The sequence below is a fragment of the Oncorhynchus masou genome, chromosome 6 (genome assembly GCF_036934945.1).
Source record: "Oncorhynchus masou masou isolate Uvic2021 chromosome 6, UVic_Omas_1.1, whole genome shotgun sequence".
NCBI lineage: Eukaryota > Metazoa > Chordata > Actinopteri > Salmoniformes > Salmonidae > Oncorhynchus > Oncorhynchus masou.
The window spans coordinates 3035241-3057509 of record NC_088217.1 but is presented as its reverse complement, the minus strand read 5'-3'; the positions used below and the strand labels follow the sequence as shown (position 1 = coordinate 3057509).

Here is a 22269-nt window from a genome sequence, read left to right as displayed (position 1 = left end):
TGTCCAGTGTCTGTGTTCTTTTGCCCATATAGCTTTTTCTTTGCAACTCTGCCTAGTGCTGTTTGCTGTGTGCGATGCTATTCATTGACTACAGCTCAGCGTTCAACACCATAGTGCCCTCATAGTTCATCACTAAGCTAAGGACTCTGGGACAAAACACCTCCGTCTGCAACTGGATCCTGGACTTCCTGATGGGCCGCCAACCAGGTGGTAAGGGTAGGTAGCAACACATCCGCTACGCTGATCCTCAACACGAGGGTCCCTCAGGGGTGCGTGCTCAGTCCGCTCCTGTACTCCCTGTTCACTCATGACTGCACGGTTAGGCACGACTTCAACACCATCATTAAGTTTGAGCCTGATCACTGACAACGATGAGACAGCCTATAGGGAGGAGGTCAGAGACCAGGACAACAACCATTCCCTTAAAGTGATCAAGACTAAGGAGATGATTGTGTACTACAGGAAAAGGAGGACCGAGAACACACACATTCTCATCGACGGGGCTGTAGTGGAGCAGGTTGAGAGCTTCAAGTTCCTTGGCGTCCACATCACCAACAAACTAACATGGTCCAAACACACCAAGACAGTTTTGAAGAGGGCACGACAAAACCTCTTCCCCACTCAGGAAACTAAAAAGATTTGGCATCCTGAGATCCTCAAAAGGTTGTACAGCTGCACCATCGAGAGCATCGTGACTGGTTGCATCACTGCCTAGCATGGCAACTGCTCTGCCTCCGACCGCAAGGCACTACAGAGGGTAGTGCGTACGGCCCAGTACATCACCGGGGCCAAGCTTCCTGCCATCGAGGAAATCTATACCAGGCAGTGTCAGAGGAAGGCCCTAAAAATTGTCAAAGACTCCAGCCACCCTAGTCATAGACTCTTCTCTCTGCTACCTCACGGCAAGCAGTACCGGAGCTTCAAGGCTAGGTCCAAGAGGCTTCTAAACAGCTTCTACCCCCAAGCCATAAGACTCCTGAACATCTAGTCTAATGGCTGCCCAGACTATTTGCATTGCCCCCCCCCCTCTACACTGCTGCTACTCTCTGTTATTATCTATGCATAGTCACATTAATAACTTTGCCTACATGTGCATATTACCTCAATTACCTCGACACCGGTGTCCCCGCACATTGACTCTGTAAGGGTACCCCCTGTATATAGCGCCTCCACATTGACTCTGTAAGGGTACCCCCTGTATATAGCCTCCACATTGACTCTGTACCTGTAGCCCCTGTATATAGCGCCTCCACATTGACTCTGTAAGGGTACCCCCTGTATACAACCTCCACATTGACTCTGTAAGGGTACCCCCTGTACATAGTCTCCACATTGACTCTGTACCTGTAGCCCATGTATATAGTCCCGCTATTGTTATTTACTGCTGCTCTTTAATTATTTGTTATTCTTATCTCTTACTTTAATTTTGGTATTTTCTTAAAACTGCGTTGTTGATTAAGGGCCTAAGCATTGATTAAGCATTTCACTCTAAGTTATACTACACCTTTTGTATTCGGCGCATGTGTTAAAGACAATCTGATTTGATTTGATGGAATGTTCTCTAACACACCGCTGGTGGGTGACACAGGAAGTCAGCTGTGCTCTCTACTGCTAAGGAGCTGAAACACTGCAGTTATTCCATGAGTCAGATATAACCCAGGCACAGGCTGCCTCCCAAAGGGACGGATTACTGAATGAGAACGCAGGGCCCCGGGGCCCCCGACCTCCAGAAATTATAATTGTTATTTCATTTTTTGGGGGGTTGGGGGTCAAGGGCCCCCCAGATAGCATATGATAACAAAATGTGTGGAATTAGCTTTTAAACTGCACCGGGGCCCCAAATGCGGGAGTCCAATTCAGCAAGGGGCCCCCTAGTCCCTATATGCCCGGCCCTGGTTAAAATTAGTTCACCATATCGGGAATAAGGTGCCCTTTGGGACGCACAGGGACAGAATGGGTTCTGACAGTAACCCAGGTAACCCACAGTAACACACGGTAGCCCAGGTAACCCACAGTAACCCACGGTAACCCACAGTAACACACAGTAACCCAGGTAACCCACAGTAACCCAGGTAACAAACAGTAACACAGGTAACCCACAGTAACACAGGTAACCTGATCAAGCAGGATCAAATAGTTAGACAGAAAACTGTCCTGTCCTGAACTAACTGTGTATTTCAACAAAGGACTGTGTTTTTGTTGTTGTTGATTTTGTTTGTTTCAGCTGTTGATCTGACAGAAGACACTTTGACAGTGGCGGACCAGAGTGAGGACGGAGGGGAGGAGGACACTTCTCTTTGTGAGCCCTGTGTGGACAGCTTTCTGGTACAGGCTGAGACAGGAGGGGGGCAGGAGACACCTCACCCCATGGACCCCCCATGGGACCTCCCACACCCCAACCTGCCCAAACTACTTACCAGGCTGGGCAGCCTAGAGGGTGAGTCCCAAATCAGCCCCTAGCCCCTGTTTCTGGTCTGTTATCATGTTAGCTAACTATAACCAGCCTCTGTTACTGGCATGTTTGCATGTTAGCTAACTCAAGCCAGTCTCATTCAGCTAGCTAACTCCAACTAGCCTGCTAGCTTACTAAATCTAACCAGGCTCATACAGCTAGCTGTCCTGGCTGGGCAGTTTAAACTTCTTCGGGATCGGTGTCCCTTCCACGGGATGGTTGAGCTAACGTTGGCTAATGCGAATAGCCTGAGGTTGTAAGTAACAAGAACATTTCCCAGGACATAGACATATCTGATATTTTCAGAAAGCTTAAATTCTTATTAATTTAACTGCACTGTCCAATTAACAGTAGCTATTAGAGTAAAATAATACCATGCTATTGTTTGAGGAGAGTGCACAATTTTGAACATGAAACGTTAATAATAAACAAATTAGGCACATTTGGGCAGTCTTGATACAACATTTTGAACAGAAATGCAATGGTTCATTGGATCAGTCTAACACTTTGCACGTACACTGATGCCATCTAGTGGCCAAAATCTCAAATGAACTTGGGCTGGAATAATACATTATGGCCTTTCTCTTGCATTTCATAGATGATAGTACAAAAAAATACCAAAGAACGGCTGGTTTTACTTTGTATTGTCTTTTACCAGATCTATTGTGTTATATTCTACGACATTCAGCCAGGCTTGAGCTAGCCTTGAACTAGGTTAATATACCACTACTTCTAGGGCTACAATACCTCCTTTGCCACTTGGCCTGGACAATTTATTGTCGACACGGAGCCCCGCCGATCCATCACGACTGGACTGCCGACGTGCCCGACCGATGTGGTCTCAACAGGTTATTCTGTTACGATATCGCCGAAGAACCGTCTACTAGCCCCGGCCCGCCTGCTTTTCTGAACGCTGTGTCCCCTGCTTGCCTAGCGTAGTATTGACTACCGAACAGCATCCTGACTCACCTATTGCTTTTCTTTTGACCCTATGATCACTCGGCTACACAGCTGATACCCCCTGGACTGTTTCAATAACACGGTACCTCATTTTGTTTACCTGTTGGCCCCAGCCTAGAACTCAGGTCCTGTATGTATCTAACTGACCCTCTCTGCCCATTCATCACCATTTACCTGTAGGCCCCAGCCTAGAACTCAGGTCCTGTATGTACCTAACTGACCCTCTCTGCCCATTCATCACCATTTACCTGTCAGCCCCAGCCTAGAACTCAGGTCCTGTATGTACCTAACTGACCCTCTCTGCCCATTCATCACCATTTACCTGTCGGCCCCAGCCTCGAACTCAGGTCCTGTATGTACCTAACTGACCCTCTCTGCCCATTCATCACCATTTACCTGTTGGCCCAGCCTCGAACTCAGGTCCTGTATGTATCTAACTGACCCTCTCTGCCCATTCATCACCATTTACCTGTCGGCCCCAGCCTCGAACTCAGGTCCTGTATGTATCTAACTGACCCTCTCTGCCCATTCATCACCATTTACCTGTCGGCCCCAGCCTCGAACTCAGGTCCTGTATGTACCTAACTGACCCTCTCTGCCCATTCATCACCATTTACCTGTTGGCCCAGCCTCGAACTCAGGTCCTGTATGTATCTAACTGACCCTCTCTGCCCATTCATCACCATTTACCTGTTGGCCCAGCCTCGAACTCAGGTCCTGTATGTATCTAACTGACCCTCTCTGCCCATTCATCACCATTTACCTGTTGGCCCAGCCTCGAACTCAGGTCCTGTATGTACCTAACTGACCCACTCTGCCCATTCATCACCATTTACCTGTTGGCCCAGCCTCAAACTCAGGTCCTGTATGTATCTAACTGACCCTCTCTGCCCATTCATCACCATTTACCTGTCAGCCCCAGCCTCAAACTCAGGTCCTGTATGTATCTAACTGACCCACTCTGCCCATTCATCACCATTTACCTGTCGGCCCCAGCCTCAAACTCAGGTCCTGTATGTATCTAACTGACCCTCTCTGCCCATTCATCACCATTTACCTGTCGGCCCCAGCCTCAAACTCAGGTCCTGTATGTATCTAACTGACCCTCTCTGCCCATTCATCACCATTTACCTGTCGGCCCCAGCCTCAAACTCAGGTCCTGTATGTATCTAACTGACCCACTCTGCCCATTCATCACCATTTACCCATTGTTGTCTTAGCTCTCCTGATCAACACCTGTGATTGCTTTATGTCTCTCAATATGTCTAGTCTACTGCTGTCTTGGCTAGTTTTTACTGTTTTATTTCACTGTAGAGTCAAAATGCCTTAGACAGCTCTTTCATCCCACCCCACACACGCAGAGACCTCACCTGGCTTAACTTGTCCCCCCAGAGACGAAACCTCTCTCATCGTCTCTCAACGCCAAGGTTTACCTCCCCTGTACTCTCATCCTACCATATCCCTGTCTGTACATAATGCCTTGAATCTATTCTACCATGCCCAGAAATCTGCTCCTTTTATTATCTGTACCCAACGCACTAGACGACCAGTTCTTATAGCCTTTAGCCGTACCCTCATCCAACTCCTCCTCTGGTGATGTGGAGGTTAACCCAGGCCCTGTAGCCCCCAGTTCCACTCCTATTCCCCAGGCGCTATCATTTATTGACTTCTGTAACCGTTAAACTCTTGGTTTCATGCATGTTAACATCAGAAGCCTCCTCCCTGAGTTTGTTTTATTCATTGCTTTAGCACACTCTGCCAAACCTAATGTCCTAGCTGTGTCTGAATCCTGGCTTAGGAAGGCCACAAATATTCTGAAATTTCCATCCCCAACTACATTTTCCAACAAGATAGAACTGCCGAAGGGGGGGGATTTGCAATCTACTGCAGAGATAGCATGACAGAACTCTGCAGGCTATCCAGGTCTGTGCCAAAAAGTTTGAGCTTCTCCTTTTAAAAATCCACCTTTCCAGAAATAGGTCTCTCACTGCTGCTGCTTGTTATAGACCCCCCTCAGCCCCCAGCTGTGCCCTGGACACCATATGTGAATGAATTGCCCCCCATCTATCTTCAGAGTTTGAACTGTTAGGTGGCCTAAACTGGGATATGCTTAACACCACGACTGTCCTACAATCTAAACTGGATGCCCTCAATCTCACACAAATTATCATGGAACCTACAAAGGTACAACCCCAAATCTGTAAACACGGGCATCCTCATAAATACAGTATCATCCTGACCAAAATACAACTAAATACACCTCTGCTGTCTTCAACCAGGATCTCAGCAATCACTGCCTCATTGCCTGCATCCGTAATGGGTCCGCGGTCAAACGTCCACCCCTCATCACTGTCAAACGCTCCCTAAAACACTTCAGCGAGCAGGCCTTTCTAATCGACCTGGCCGGGGCATCCAGGAAGGCTATTTACCTCATTCCGTCAGTAGAGGATGCCTGGTTATTCTTTAAAAGTGCTTTCCTCACCATCTTAAATAAGCATGCCCCATTCAAAAAAGTTAGAACCAGGAATAGATATAGCCCTTGGTTCTCTCCAGACCTGACTGCTCTTGACCAGCACAAAAACATCCTGTGGCGTTCTGCATTAGCATCAAATAGCCCCTGCGATATGCACATTTTCACGGAAGTTAGGAACAAATATACACAGGCAGTTAGGAAAGCAAAGGCTAGCTTTTTCATAAAGCAAAGGCTAGCATTTTCATAAAGAAATTCGCATCCTGTAGCTCAAACTCCAAAAGTTCTGGGACACTGTAAAGTCCATGGAGAATAAGAGCACCTCCTCCCAGCTGCCCACTGCACTGAGGCTAGGTAACACTGTCACCACCGATACATCTACGATAATCGAGAATTTCAATAAGCATTTTTCTACGCCTGGCCATGCTTTCTGCCTGGCTACCCCTACCCAAACAGCTCTGCACATTGACTCTGTACCTGTACCCCCTGTATATAGCCTCCACATTGACTCTGTACTGGTACCCCCTGTATATAGCCTCCACATTGACTCTGTACCGGTGCCCCCTGTATATAGCCTCCACATTGACTCTGACCCACGTTGTTGATTAAGTGCTTGTAAGTAAGCTCTAACTCCAACATTTTTTTGGGAGGCTATAAAGTCCATAGAGAATAAGAGCACCTCCTCCCAGCTGCCCATTGCTCTGAGGCTAGGAAACACTGTCACCACCGATAAATCCACTATAATTGAGAATTTCAATAAGCATTTCTCTATGGCTGGCCATGCTTTCCACCTGGCTACTCCTACCCCGGTCAACAACTCTGCACCCCCCACAGCAACTTGCCCAAGCCTCTCCATTTCTCCTTCACCCAAATCCAGATAGCTGATGTTCTGCAAGAGCGGCAAAATCTGGACCCCTACAAATCAGCTGGGCAAGACAATCTGGACCCTCTCTTTCTAAAATGATCCGCTGCAATTGTTGCAGCCCCGATTACTAGCCTATTCATCCTCTCTTTCGTATTATCTGAGATCCCTAAAGATTGGAAAGCTGCCGCGGTCTTCCCCTTCTTCGTACGGGGTGACACTCTAGACCCAAACTGAGACAGACCTATATCTATCTTACCCTGCCTTTATAAAGTCTTCGAAAGCCAAGTTAACAAACAGATCACCGACCATTTCGAATCCCACCATACCTTCTCCGCTATGCAATCTGGTTTCTGAGCTGGTCATGGGTGCACCTCAGCCACTCTCACGGTCCTAAACGATATCATAACCGCCATCGATAAAAGACAATACTGTGCACCCGTATTCATCAACCTGGTCAAGGCTTTCGACTCTGTCAATCACCGCATTTTCATTGGCAGACTCAACAGCCTTGGTTTCTCAAATGACTGCCTCGCCTGGTTCACCAGCTACTTCTCAGATAGAGTTCAGTGTGTCCAATCGGAGGGCCTGTTGTCTGGACCTCTGGCAGTGTCTATGGGGGTGCCACAGGGTTCAATTATCGGGCCGACTCTTTTCTCTGTATATATAAATGATGTTGCTCTTGCTGCTGGTGATTCTCTGATCCACCTCTACGCAGAGCGCAGAGGACACAATTCTGTATACTTCTGGCCCTTCTTTGGACACTGTGTTAACTAACCTCCAGACGAGCTTCCATGCCATACAACTCTCCTTCCGTGGTCTCCAACTGTTCGTAAGTGCTAGAAAAACAAAATGCTTGCTCTTCAACCGATCGCTGCCCGCACCTGCCCGCCCGACCAGCATCACTGCTCTGGACGGTTCTGACTTAGAATATGTGGACAACTACATATACTTAGGTGTCTGGTTAGACTGTTAACTCTCCTTCCAGACTCACATTAAGCATCTCCAATCCAAAAATAAATCTAGAATCGGCTTCCTATTTCGCAAACAAAGCATCCTTCACTCACGCTGCCAAACATACCTTCGTATAACTGACTATCCTATTGATCCTTGACTTCGGCGATGTCATTTACAAAATATCCTCCAACACTCTACTCAGCAAATTGGATGTAGTCTATCACAGTCCCATCCGTTTTGTCATCAAAGCCACATATACTACCCACCACTGCAACCTGTATGCTGTCTTTGGCAGGCCCTCGCTTCATATTTGTCGCCAAACCCACTGGCTCCAGTTCATCTATTAATCTTTGCTAGGTAAAGCAGCTCACTGGTCACCATAGCAGCACCCACCCGTAGCACGCACTCCAGCACGTATATTTCACTGGTTACCCTCAAACCAACTTCTCCTTTGGCTGCCTTTCCTTCCAGTTCTTTGCTGCCAATGACAGGAACGAATTGCAAAAATCACTGAAGCTGGGGTCTCATATCTCCCTCTCTAACTTTAAGCATCAGCTGTCAGAGCAGCTTACCGATCATTATATCTGTAAATAGCCCACCCAACTACCTCATCCCCATATACATTTTTTCTCCTTTGCACCTTAGTATCTCTACTTGCACATTCATCTTCTGCACATCTATCACTCCAGTGTTTAATTGTTAAATTGTAATTATTTTGCCACTATGGCAGAAACTGTCACAGACCATCATAGTATCAAAGACAGTACAGCATGAAGACAGGCAGAAACTGCATCTCCAAAACAAATTCTGCCCACCCTTTGTCGTTTCCTCAGGTCTAAGGGTCGTCTTGCGTCGAACTGCGCACGTGCCGTCAAATCCAAGGCACTCCTTCGATATAAAGTTGTTTTTGAGGAACATGAAAACATGTCAGTTCCACGAGGTTGGAGTAATACAGTGTTCAACTACTTCAGACATTGGCTGGAATTTAGGTTGCGCCTTTAGGTTTCGAGAAAATTAACTTAGGAAGAATTTTTCACTTCTCTTAACCCGGGCCTGGTCTGTTTGGTGTTTTTCGCAAGTCTTCCCGGAAGTTTTGCGATGTTGCGCCTCTGGGTTTAGAAACTCTCTGACCTTATAAGTAACACTACGTCTGATAACACATCCTCACCGTGAAGAAGAACCCAGGAACATCACCATTGACATGATATTATTGTCCTAACCTAGAGAGGGAGAGATCTCCAGCCACTCTACCCAGAACGTTCACCATTACATTAACTAATATTACCATTATATTATTCTTCCCCTCATTCCAGGTCCTCACCCCTTCCCTAAGTCGGATCCTAACCTAGAGAGGAAGAAGTCTCCAGCCACTCTACCCAGGAACTTCACTTTGCCCAGGACTACCCAGGGTTCCTTGCTGCGAGGACGGATCTCCACCCCTACCGGTTCCCCTCACCTGGGGGCACTGCGACCCCCACCGCCCCCCAGCTGTATTATAGAGGAGCTACATCGGGCCCTGGCCACCAAACACAGACAGCACAGGTAGGACACAAATCAATCAATCAATCAATCAACTACCAAACACAGACAGCACAGTTAGGACACAAATCAATCAATCAATTACCAAACACAGACAGCACAGGTCGGACACAAATCAATCAATCATTTACCAAACACAGACAGGACAGGTAGAGGAATGTGAGTTAAGTGCCTTGGTGAAGGGCACAACGGTCAGGGATTGTTGCTAGCACCCCAGTTATCAGATAAATTCCCTCTTTTATTTGAACTCAGCAAATAAAGAAACATCCCTTTTTCAGGACCCTGTCTTTCAAAGATAATTTGTAAAAATCCAAATATCTTCACAGATCTTTATTGTTAAGGGTTAAAACACTGTTTGCCATGCTTGTTCCATGAACCATAAACAATTAATGAACATGCACCTGTGGAAAGGTCGTTAAGACATTAACAGCTTACAGACGGTAGGCAATTAAGTTCATAATTATGAAAACTTAGAGGAGTCCTAAAGAGTCCTTTCTACTGAATCTGAAAAACACCAAAAGAAAGATGTCCAGGGTCCCTGCTCATCTGGGTGAACGTGCCTTAGGCATGCTGCAAGGAGGCATGAGGACTGCAGATTTGGCCAGGGCAATAAATTGCAATGTCCGTACTGTGAAATGCCTAAGACAGCGCTACAGGGAAACGGGATGGACAGCTGATCGTCCTCGTGGTGGCAAACCACGTGTAACACCTGCACAGGATCGGTACATCCGAACATCACACCTGCGGGACAGGTACAGGATGGCAACAACAATTGAACGAGTTACACCAGGAACACACAATCCCTCCATCAGTGCTCAGCTCAGACTGTCCGCAATAGGCTGAGAGAGGCTGGACTGAGGGCTTGTAAGCCTGTTGTAAGGCAGGTCCTCACCAGACATCACCGGTAACAACGTCGCCTATGGCACAAACCCACCGTTGCTGAACCAGACAGGAATGGCAAAAAGTGCTTTTTACTGACGAGTTGCGGTTTTGTCTCACCAGGGGTGATGGTCGGATTCCCATTTATTGTCGAAGGAATGAGTGTTACACCGAGGCCTGTACTCTGGATTGGGATCGATTTGGAGGTGGAGGGTCCATCATGGTCTGGGGCGGTGTGTCACAGCATCATCGGACTGAGCTTGTTGTCATTGCAGGCCATCTCAATGCTGTGCTTTACAGGGAAGGTATCCTCCTCCCTCATGTGGTACCCTTCCTGCAGACTCATCCTGACATGACCCTCCAGCATGACAATGCCACCAGCCATACTGCTTGTTCTGTGCGTGATTTCCTGCAAGACGGGAATGTCAGTGTTCTGCCATGGTCAGCGAAGAGCCCGGATCTCAACCCCATTGAGCACATCTGGGACCTGTTGGATCGGAGGGTGAGGGCCACCCCCCCCCCAGAAATGTCTGGGACCTGTTGGATTAGAGGGTGAGGGCCAGGGCCCCCCCCAGAAATGTCTGGGACCTGTTGGATTAGAGTGTGAGGGCTAGGGCCATTCCCCCTAGAAATGTCTGGGACCTGTTGGATCAGAGGGCTAGGGCCACCCCCCCCCCAGAAATGTCTGGGACCTGTTGGATTAGAGTGTGAGGGCTAGGGCCATTCCCCCCAGAAATGTTAGGGATCTTGCAGGTGCCTTTGTGGAAGCGTGGGGTAACATCTCACAGCAAGAACTGGCAAACCTGGTGCAGTCCATGAGGAGGAGATGCACTGCAGTACTTAATGCAGCTGGTGGCCACACCAGATACTGACTGTTACTTTTGATTTTGACACCCCCCCCCCTTTGTTCAGGGACATATTATTCAATGTATGTTAGTCACATCTGTGGAACTTGTTCAGTTTATGTCTCAGTTGTTGAATCTTGTTATGTTCATACAAATATTTACACATGTTAAGTCTGCTGAAAATTAACGCAATTGACAGTGAGAGGACATTTCTTTTTTTTGCTGAGTTTATCTGCTCTGTCGTCCTCAAGTTTCCAACCGAAGGAAATGAGCTCTTCTCCGAAGCTTCGGTACGACAGTCGTCTGTCGCGTACAGCCAGCGTGGAGAAAGTCCCAACCGGAGGGATGGAGAGAGAGAAGGAGAGAGAGAAGGAATCAGACGAGAACAAGGAGAACAGACGTCTAGATGAATTCTACAACGACCCTGACCGCTGGAATGACTCTGTCATCTCCGGTAGGTGTCACACGCACGCACGCACGCACACACACACACACACACACACACACACACACACACACACACACACACACACACACACACACACACACACACACACACACACACACACACACACACACACACACACACACACACACACACACACACACAAAATAAGAACAAAAAACACCTTCTCCTCCGCACAGCTAGACTGACCAGCTAGACTGACCAGCTGGACTGACCAAATGAGAAGACAGAGCAGCCCCACCGTTTGTCTCAGGAAGATAATCTTGTGTGCTTATTAGCCACTTTCTCACCACTTGAACAGTTTGTTTTATTGGCCAACAGATGTTGAATCTTTGCTAGGGCCACCGCTCACAGCCTCTCGCTCACAGCCTCTAGCTCACAGCCTCTAGCTCACAGCCTCTAGCTCACAGCCTCTAGCTCACAGCCTCTACCTCACAGCCTCTAGCTCACAGCCTCTAGCTCACAGCCTTTCAGAAAAAAGCCTGTAGCTCACAGACTCTAGAAAACAGCCTCTTGCTCACACCCTCTATCTCACACCCTCTATCTCACAGCCTCTAGCTCACAGCCTCTAGCTCACAGACTCTAGCTCACAGCTTCTAGAAAACAGCCTCTAGCTCACATCCTCTAGAAAACAGCCTCTAGCTCACAGCCACTATTTCACATTCTCTTGCTCATAGACTCTAGCTCACAGATTCTAGAAAACAGCCTCTAGCTCACACAACCTCTACCTCACAGCCTCTAGCTCACCATCTCTATTTCACAGCCTCTAGAAAACAGCCTCTAGCTCACAGCCTCTAGCTCACCTTCTCTAGAAAACATATTTTAGAAAACAGCCTCTAGCTCACCTTCCCTAGAAAACAGCTTCTAGCTCACAGCCTCTAGCTCACCTTCTCTAGGAAACAGACTCTATCTCACAGCCTCTATCTCACAGACTCTAGAAAACAGGCAGAGGGGAAATGTCAACTATATCAAGCCTGGTTTATACTCATTGACAAGCTCCTCAACACACACACACACACACACACACACACACACACACACACACACACACACACACACACACACACACACACACACACACACACACACACACACACACACACACACACACACACACACACACACACACACACACACACTATGAGTTAATTATATCATCAGTATCAGATTTAGTTTTCATAAAGTTTATTGTAACTATTGATGAGTGAATGTATCACATTTGAGTGATTGGTATAGCCTGATTTTGTTTTTGTATCATCATCTTTGAAATGCAAGAGAAAGGCCGTAATGTATTATTCCAGCCTAGGCGCAATTGAGATTTTGGCCACTAGATGGCAGCAGTGTATGTGCAATGGTTTAGACTGATCCAATGAACCAAAATGTTGTATCAAGACTGCCCAAATGTTCCTAATTGGTTTATTAATACATTTTCAAGTTCCTAACTGTGCACTCTCCTCAAACAATAGCATGATATTATTTCACTGTAATTGCTACTGTAAATTAGACGGTGTAGTTAGATTAACAAGAATTTAAGCTTTCTGCCCATATTAGATATGTCCTGGGAAATGTTCTTGATACTTACAACCTCATGCTAATCACATTAGCCTACGTTAGCTCAACCGTCCCAAGGTTGGGAGACCGATCCTGTAGAGGAAAAGGGAAGACAGAGCAGAACCTTCTCCACACAGCTAGACTGACCATAATAATTCAAATTTGGCTAATAAAAAATGTAATGTGTCATTGAACCAATTGCACTTCATGGCAGCGAGGCAAAACAAGATTTCACCAAATGGGACAAACACCCCATTGAAACCCTGCATGCAGAGTTCTGTAAGATTCTCCTACATGTCCAGAGGAAACTACAAATAATGGATGCAGGGTAGAATTAGGCCAATATCCACTAATAATAAAAACTCAGAACAGAGTCATTACGTTTTGGAAACATCTAACATACAATGACCCCATCTCATATCATTACCAAGCCCTGCAATGCCAAGAGCTGAGCAAAGAAAAGAGTCCCCTCATCCAGCTGGTCCTGGGGATGAGTTCACTAACCTGTTCTACTAACACACTGAAGCCTCAGGACCCTTATCCAGCTGGTCCTGGGGCTGAGTTCACTAACCTGTTCTACTAACACACTGAAGCCTCAGTCCCCTCATCCAGCTGGTCCTGGGGCTGAGTTCACAAACCTGTTCTACTAACACACTGAAGCCTCAGGACCAGAACATCCAATCAATCAGAATAATCCAAATTACAACATTGCTATTGGGAAGCACAAAAGAAAATGCAGTGCTATCTGGCCCTAAATCGACAGTACTCCGTGGCTAACTATTTGACCATGCTTACTGATCAAAACATTAAAACAACCTTGACAAGGTGCAGGCTCAGTGAGCACAGCCTCGCCATTGAGAAGGGTAGACACAGGAAAACCTGTCTCCCTGTAGAGGAAAGGCTGTGCAACCACTGCACCACAGCAGAACCTGGCTCCCTGTAGAGGAAAGGCTGTGCAACCACTGCACCACAGCAGAACCTGGCTCCCTGTAGAGGAAAGGCTGTGCAACCACTGCACCACAGCAGAACCTGTCTCCCTGTAGAGGAAAGGCTGTGCAACCACTGCACCACAGCAGAACCTGGCTCCCTGTAGAGGAAAGGCTGTGCAACCACTGCACCACAGCAGAACCTGGCTCCCTGTAGAGGAAAGGCTGTGCAACCCCTGTACCACAGCAGAACCTGGCTCCCTGTAGAGGAAAGGCTGTGCAACCACTGCACCACAGCAGAACCTGGCTCCCTGTAGAGGAAAGGCTGTGCAACCACTGCACCACAGCAGAACCTGGCTCCCTGTAGAGGAAAGGCTGTGCAACCACTGCCCAACAGCAGAACCTGGCTCCCTGTAGAGGAAAGGCTGTGCAACCACTGCACCACAACAGAACCTGGCTCCCTGTAGAGGAAAGGCTGTGCAACCACTGCACCACAGCAGAACCTGGCTCCCTGTAGAGGAAAGGCTGTGCAACCACTGCACCACAGCAGAACCTGGCTCCCTGTAGAGGAAAGGCTGTCCAACCACTGCACCACAGCAGAACCTGGCTCCCTGTAGAGGAAAGGCTGTACAACCACTGCACCACAGAGGAACCTGTCTCCCTGTAGAGGAAAGGCTGTCCAACCACTGCACCACAGCAGAACCTGGCTCCCTGTAGAGGAAAGGCTGTACAACCACTGCACCACAGAGGAACCTGTCTCCCTGTAGAGGAAAGGCTGTGTAACCACTGCACCACAGCAGAACCTGAGACAGAGCTGCATTTCCTGACAACATGTCAAAAAATAAGAGAGTGTCATTTCCCCAAATCTGAAACCCTTATTCAAGGTGTCAAAGACCTCTCTGATGAGGATAGCCTACCTGTCCTGTTGGGGGAGGACGCAGAGAGCTGTGGGTTGGCAGCGCACTATATTACTGCCTGCCATAAGATGAGGGACAGTGTCTGACAACCAACCTGCAGGCCAACCAATGTCCTCTATGCTTATTGTTATTGTTCAATGTATGGTTATTTTGACCCTTGGCTATTGTTGTTACTGTTGTCCCATTGACAATTTGGGTTCTTATTATTTTAATATTGTAAATATCCAAAGTACGCTTTGGCAATATGTACAATATTATGCCACGCCAATAAAGCAAATTTAATTTAATTTAATTGAGAGTAGAGAGAGAGACAGAGGAGAGTGAGAGAGAGGATAGACAGAGGAGAAACAGAGGAGAGTGAGCGAAGAGAAAGAGGAGAGAGAGAGGACAAGGAGGAGAAAGGAGAGAGAAGAGAAATAGATAGGAGAGAGAGTTTTGAAGTTTAAAAAAAACTTTATTGGGTCTGGGAACCCACCTCACAATAAACCTTCAAACAAAGAAAAACATGGTTGAACATCAATTAGAAGCAGAACACAACATCCTCCTCCACAGCAACTAAACACAACACCACATCCTCCTCCACAGTAACTAAACACCACATCCTCCTCCACAGCAACTAAACACAACATCCTCCTCCACAGCAACTAAACACAACACAACACCCTCCTCCACAGTAACTAAACACCACATCCTCCTCCACAGTAACTAAACACCACATCCTCCTCCACAGCAACTAAACACCACATCCTCCTCCACAGTAACTAAACACAACACCACATCCTCCTCCACAGTAACTAAACACAACACCACATCCTCCTCCACAGTAACTAAACACAACACCCTCCTCCACAGTAACTAAACACAACACCACATCCTCCTCCACAGTAACTAAACACCACATCCTCCTCCACAGCAACTAAACACCACATCCTCCTCCACAGTAACTAAACACCACATCCTCCTCCACAGTAACTAAACACAACACCACATCCTCCTCCACAGTAACTAAACACCACATCCTCCTCCACAGCAACTAAACACCACATCCTCCTCCACAGTAACTAAACACAACACAACACCCTCCTCCACAGTAACTAAACACCACATCCTCCTCCACAGTAACTAAACACAACATCCTCCTCCACAGTAACTGTGTGGCTCAGTCGGTAGAGCATGGCGCTTGCAACGCCAGTTTCAGACTCAGCACAGAATGGACACCCCTCCCCAACAGGAGGATCCAGGTGTACCAGATGCAGAATGGACACCCCTCCCCAACATGTTGGACACCCCTCCCCAACAGGAGTGTCCAGGTGTACCAGATGCAGAATGGACACCCCTCCCCAACAGGAGGGTCCAGGTGTACCAGACGCAGAATGGACACCCCTCCCCAACAGGAGGATCCAGGTGTACCAGATGCAGAATGGACACCCCTCCCCAACATGTTGGACACCCCTCCCCAACAGGAGTGTCCAGGTGTACCAGATGCAGAATGGACACCCCTCCCCAACAGGAGGATCCAGGTGTACCAGATGCAGAATGGACACCCCTCCCCAACATGTTGGACACCCCTCCCCAACAGGAGGGTCCAGGTGTACCAGATGCAGAATGGACACCCCTCCCCAACAGGAGGATCCAGGTGTACCAGATGCAGAATGGACACCCCTCCCCAACAGTAGGATCCAGGTGTACCAGATGCAGAATGGACACCCCTCCCCAACAGGAGGGTCCAGGTGTACCAGATGCAGAATGGACACCCCTCTCCAACAGTAGGGTCCAGGTGTACCAGACACAGAATGGACACCCCTCCCCAACAGGAGGGTCCAGGTGTACCAGATGCAGAATGGACACCCCTCCCCAACAGGAGGGTCCAGGTGTACCAGATGCAGAATGGACACCCCTCTCCAACAGTAGGGTCCAGGTGTACCAGATGCAGAATGGACACCCCTCCCCAACATGTTGGACACCCCTCCCCAACAGGAGGGTCCAGGTGTACCAGATGCAGAATGGACACCCCTCCCCAACATGTTGGACACCCCTCCCCAACAGTAGGGTCCAGGTGTACCAGATGCAGAATGGACACCCCTCCCCAACAGTAGGGTCCAGGTGTACCAGATGCAGAATGGACACCCCTCCCCAACAGTAGGATCCAGGTGTACCAGATGCATATTGGTGACTATAGCTCCATGTATTATCCTCCATTGGAGGTCAGCTGTCCTCTTTTCAACAGCTTTTTGGGAAGGCACCTGCACCAAACACACACCCGCCCACCTCGTCGATTTGACCCCTTCCAGGGAAGAAGCCACTTGGAAAAATATTCTGTTCATGGCCTTCTTTCCCACCCCCTTGAACTCCCCCAGCCCCGGGTATGGAAGGAAAGCAGCATTCTCACGTCCTCCTTTAAAGAACAGGGAACACGTCATCCAGACCCTCCGTCCTCCTCTAATGCCCAAGCTGCAGCACTAACAATCAGTGCATGGAACACGTCATCCAGACCCTCCGTCCACCGGTCAGAGTTAGAAGCATCAGTCACATACTGCCGAATGGCAAGGAATCACAGACCTCAGCAACGACCTTCCTCAGTAGGCGAGATGATCGGATCCCCGCTCTTTCTCCCAGCTCCTGCAGCGATCTGCTCCTGCTCCGCATCACACGAGCCAGCTTAGTACACCCCACAGCTAACAGGCATGAACGTAGGCTGGCTGAACCCACAACAGGGGACTGGATGGCAGTGTTATAAAGAAGAGGCTGTTCAAAACGCCACATATCTGGTGGCGTGCCGGCCTTACGGGACATGTACAACTCTCCAAGCCTACGTAACAGACTCATAGAATGGAGTCAGGCCAGACAAATCACCCTCCTCCAGCTTTAAGAGGAAAAGGCGCTTGTCTAAGCCCAAACAGCCTGCTCTCCTCATCAATGTCTAAAAAAAAATATAAATCAAAGTTTACTTGTCACGTGCTCCAAATACAATACAAGGTGTTGTTGACCTTACAGTGAAATACTTTCTTACAGGCTCTAACCAATAGTGCAAAAAAGGTGTTACGTGAACAATAGGTAAGTAAAGAAATAAAACAACAGTAAAAAGACAGGCTGTATACAGTAGAGAGGCTATATACGGTAGAGAGGCTATATACAGTAGAGAGGCTATATACAGTAGAGAGGCTATATACAGTAGAGAGGCTATATACAGTAGAGAGGCTATATACAGTAGAGAGGTTATATACAGTAGAGAGGCTCTATACAGTAGAGAGGCTATATACAGTAGAGAGGCTATATACAGTAGAGAGGCTCTATACAGTAGAGAGGCTATATACAGTAGAGAGGCTATATACAGTAGAGAGGTTATATACAGTAGAGAGGCTATATACAGTAGAGAGGCTATATACAGTAGAGAGGCTATATACAGTAGAGAGGTTATATACAGTAGAGAGGCTATATACAGTAGAGAGGCTATATACAGTAGAGAGGCTATATACAGTAGAGAGGCTATATACAGTAGAGAGGTTATATACAGTAGAGAGGCTATATACAGTAGAGAGGCTATATACAGTAGAGAGGCTATATACAGTAGAGAGGCTATATACAGTAGAGGATATATACAGTAGAGAGGCTATATACAGTAGGGATGCTATATACAGTAGAGGGGCTATATACAGTAGAGAGGCTATATACAGTAGAGAGGCTATATACAGTAGAGAGGTTATATACAGTAGAGAGGCTATATACAGTAGAGAGGCTATATACAGTAGAGAGGCTATATACAGTAGAGGATATATACAGTAGAGAGGCTATATACAGTAGAGAGGCTATATACAGTAGAGAGGCTATATACAGTAGAGGGGCTATATACAGTAGAGAGGCTATATACAGTAGAGGGGCTCTATACAGTAGAGGGGCTATATACAGTAGAGAGGCTATATACAGTAGAGGGGCTATATACAGTAGAGAGGCTCTATACAGTAGAGAGGCTATATACAGTAGAGAGGCTATATACAGTAGAGGGGCTATATACAGTAGAGAGGCTATATACAGTAGAGAGGCTATATACAGTAGAGAGGCTATATACAGTAGAGGGGCTATATACAGTAGAGAGGCTATATACAGTAGAGGGGCTCTATACAGTAGAGGGGCTATATACAGTAGAGAGGCTATATACAGTAGAGGGGCTATATACAGTAGAGAGGCTCTATACAGTAGAGGGGCTATATACAGTAGAGAGGCTATATACAGTAGAGGGGCTCTATACAGTAGAGGGGCTATATACAGTAGAGAGGCTATATACAGTAGAGAGGCTATATACAGTAGAGAGGCTATATACAGTAGAGAGGCTATATACAGTAGAGAGGCTATATACAGTAGAGTGGCTATATACAGTAGAGAGGCTATATGCAGTAGAGAGGCTATATACAGTAGAGAGGCTATATACAGTAGAGGGGCTATATACAGTAGAGAGGCTATATACAGTAGGGAGGCTATATACAGTAGAGAGGCTATAACAGTAGAGAGGCTATATACAGTAGAGAGGCTATATACAGTAGAGAGGCTATATACAGTAGCGAGGATATATACAGTAGAGAGGCTACATACAGACACCGGTTCGTCAGGCTGATTGAGTTAGTATGTACATGTAGATCTGGTTAAAGTGACTATGCATATATGATGAATAGAGAGTAGCAGAAGCGTAAAAAGAGGGGTTGGCGGGAGGCGGCACACAATGCAAATAGTATGGGTAGCCATTTGGTTACCTGTTCAGGAGTCTTATGGCTTGGGGGTAAAACCTGTTGAAGCCTTTTTGTCCTTGACTTGGCACCCCGGTACCGCTTACCCTGCGGTAGTAGAGAGAACAGTCTATGACTGGGGTGGCTGGGGTCTTTGACCATTTTTATGTCCTTCCTCTGACACCGCCTGGTGTAGAGGTCCTGGATTGCAGGAATCTTGGCCCCAGTGATGTACTGGGCCGTTCGCACTACCCTCTGTAGTGCCTTGCCCGTCGGAGGCCAAGGAGTTGCTGTACCAGGCAGTGATGCAACCAGTCAGGATGCTCTCAATGTTGCAGCTGTAGAACCTTTTGAGGATCTCAGTACCCATGCCAAATCTTTTCATTCTCCTGAGGGGGAATAGATTTTGTCGTGTCCTCTTCATGACTGTCTTGATGTGTTTGGACCATGTTAGTTTGTTGGTGATGTGGACACCAAGGAACTTGAAGCTCTCAACTTGCTCCACTACAGCCCCGTCGATGAGAATGGGGGCGTGCTCGGTCCTCCTTTTCCTGTAGTCCACAATCTCCTTTGTCTTGATCACGCTGAGGGAGCGGTTGTTGTCCTGGCACCACACGGCCAGGTCTCTGACCTCCCTATAGGCTGTCTCGTCGTTGTCTGTGATCAGGCCTACCACTGTTGTGTCGTCTGCAAACTTAATGATGGTGTTGGAGTCGTGCCTGGCCATGCAGTCGTGGGTGAACAGGGAGTACAGGAGGCTGTGTAGGCTGTGTCGACCCAGCTAGAACCATCACAGTACAACAGTCCCTTGGCTGCTAGAACCGTCCCTGGACAACAGTCTCTGGGCTGCTAGAACCGTCCCTGTACAACAGTCTCTGGGCTGCTAGAACCGTCCCTGTACGACAGTCCCTTGGCTGCTAGAACCGTCCATGTACAACAGTCTCTGGGCTGCTAGAACCGTCCCTGTACAACAGTCTCTGGGCTGCTAGAATCGTCCCTGTACAACAGTCTCTGGGCTGCTAGAACCATCCCTGGACAACAGTCTCTGGGCTGCTTGAAGCCTGAAAGCCATGATCCCTGATGAAATGTCCACCAGGCCTCGCCCACCCTCGTGCAGTGGCAGGTACAGGGCTGCAGCCTTAATACAATGTTGTCCAGACCAGAAGGAATTGACAAGGGTCCTCTGACGCTCTTGTATCAGGTGGCTGTAAAATCATTAGTCTATGCCACAGGGTAGAGGCTGCTAGGTTATTGGCTACCATTACCCTTCCCCTAAGAGACAGTTGAGGTAGCACCCATTTAAACCAAGGCAATCTAGCACACACCTTCTCCACTACACCCACCCAATTATTATTTTTTAAAGACATAGGAGCCTAGAAAAAAAAACATTGTCTTCATCCCATCTCTGCCCCACTGAAGTCCTGTCTGTGTGTTACTGTGAAAGACAAGGGGTTCCCTCCCTTATAGACCTGCTGGGATATAGGTGTGTGTGCGTGTGTGTGTGTTACTGTGAAAGGCAAGGGGTTCCCTCCCTTATAGACCTGCTGGGATATAGGTGTGTGTGCGTGTGTGTGTGTTACTGTGAAAGGCAAGGGGTTCCCTCCCTTATAGACCTGCTGGGATATAGGTGTGTGTGCGTGTGTGTGTGTTACTGTGAAAGGCAAGGGGTTCCCTCCCTTATAGACCTGCTGGGATATAGGTGTGTGTGCGTGTGTGTGTGCGTGTGTGTTACTGTGAAAGGCAGGGGGTTCCCTCCCTTATAGACCTGCTGGAATAATTGTAAAGACCCAGTGGGGTAATAATTGTGTGTCTCTGTGTGTCTCTCTCTGTGTGTGTGTGTGTGTGTGTGTGTGTCTCTGTGTGTGTGTGTGTGTGTGTGTGTGTGTGTGTGTGTGTGTGTGTGTGTGTGTGTGTGTGTGTGTGTGTGTGTGTGTGTGTGTGTGTGTGTGTGTGTGTGTGTGTGTGTGTGTGTGTAGGCACCCTGCCGCGGCGGATGCGTAAGGAGTTGTTAACGGTGAAGCTTCGTAACCGGCCCAGTCAGCAGGAGCTGGAGGACAGAAACATCTTCCCTGTTCGCTCAGACCTGGAGAGACAGGAGACACGACAGCACATAGAGACCAAGCTGGCCAAGTGAGTCCCCTATCTGTCTGTCTGTCTGTCTGTCTGTCTGTCTGTCTGTCCGTCCGTCCTATCTATATCTCTATCTCTATCTGTCTATACACTGCTGTATATTGCCAGGTATGGGAGTATATCAATGTTTGATTTGTTTTAAAATTATTTGTGGGTCTGTGTGATCTGAGGGAAATATGTGTCTCTATTATGGTCATACATTGGACAGGAGGTTAGGAAGTGCAGCTCAGTTTCCACCTCATTTTGTGGGAAGTGTGCACATAGACTGTCTTCTCTTGAGAGCCAGGTCTGCCTACAGCAGCCTTTCTCAATAGCAAGGCTATGCTCACTGAGTCTGTACATAGTCTAAGATTTTTTTAATGTATGGTCTGTCACAGTGGCCAAGCATTCTGTTTCGGGCCAGATAGCATTTCATTGTGCTCTATTCCTTGGTTGATTCTGTCCAGTGTGTCAAAGAGTTATCTTTTTTCTTTCTCATAATTTGGTTGGGTCTAATTGTGTTGCTGTCCTGGGGCTCTGTGGGGTCTGTTTGTGTTTGTGAACAGAGCCCCAGGACCAGCTGGCTGAGGGGACTCTTCTCTAGGTTCATCTCTCTGT

The 22269-nt window shown here is 47.7% G+C and overlaps 1 protein-coding gene across 1 annotated transcript in view; it reads left to right on the top strand.

Moving 5' to 3' along the window:
* LOC135540976 (phosphatase and actin regulator 3-like) overlaps nucleotides 1–22269 on the top strand; it is a 64282-nt gene that overhangs the window by 1490 nt on the left and 40523 nt on the right. Inside the window, exons 4-7 of the mRNA XM_064967131.1 lie at nucleotides 2225–2437; nucleotides 9015–9243; nucleotides 11216–11418; nucleotides 21519–21672. Coding sequence (XP_064823203.1) covers nucleotides 2225–2437; nucleotides 9015–9243; nucleotides 11216–11418; nucleotides 21519–21672 — 799 coding nt within the window. The remainder of the gene's footprint in view (nucleotides 1–2224; nucleotides 2438–9014; nucleotides 9244–11215; nucleotides 11419–21518; nucleotides 21673–22269) is intronic.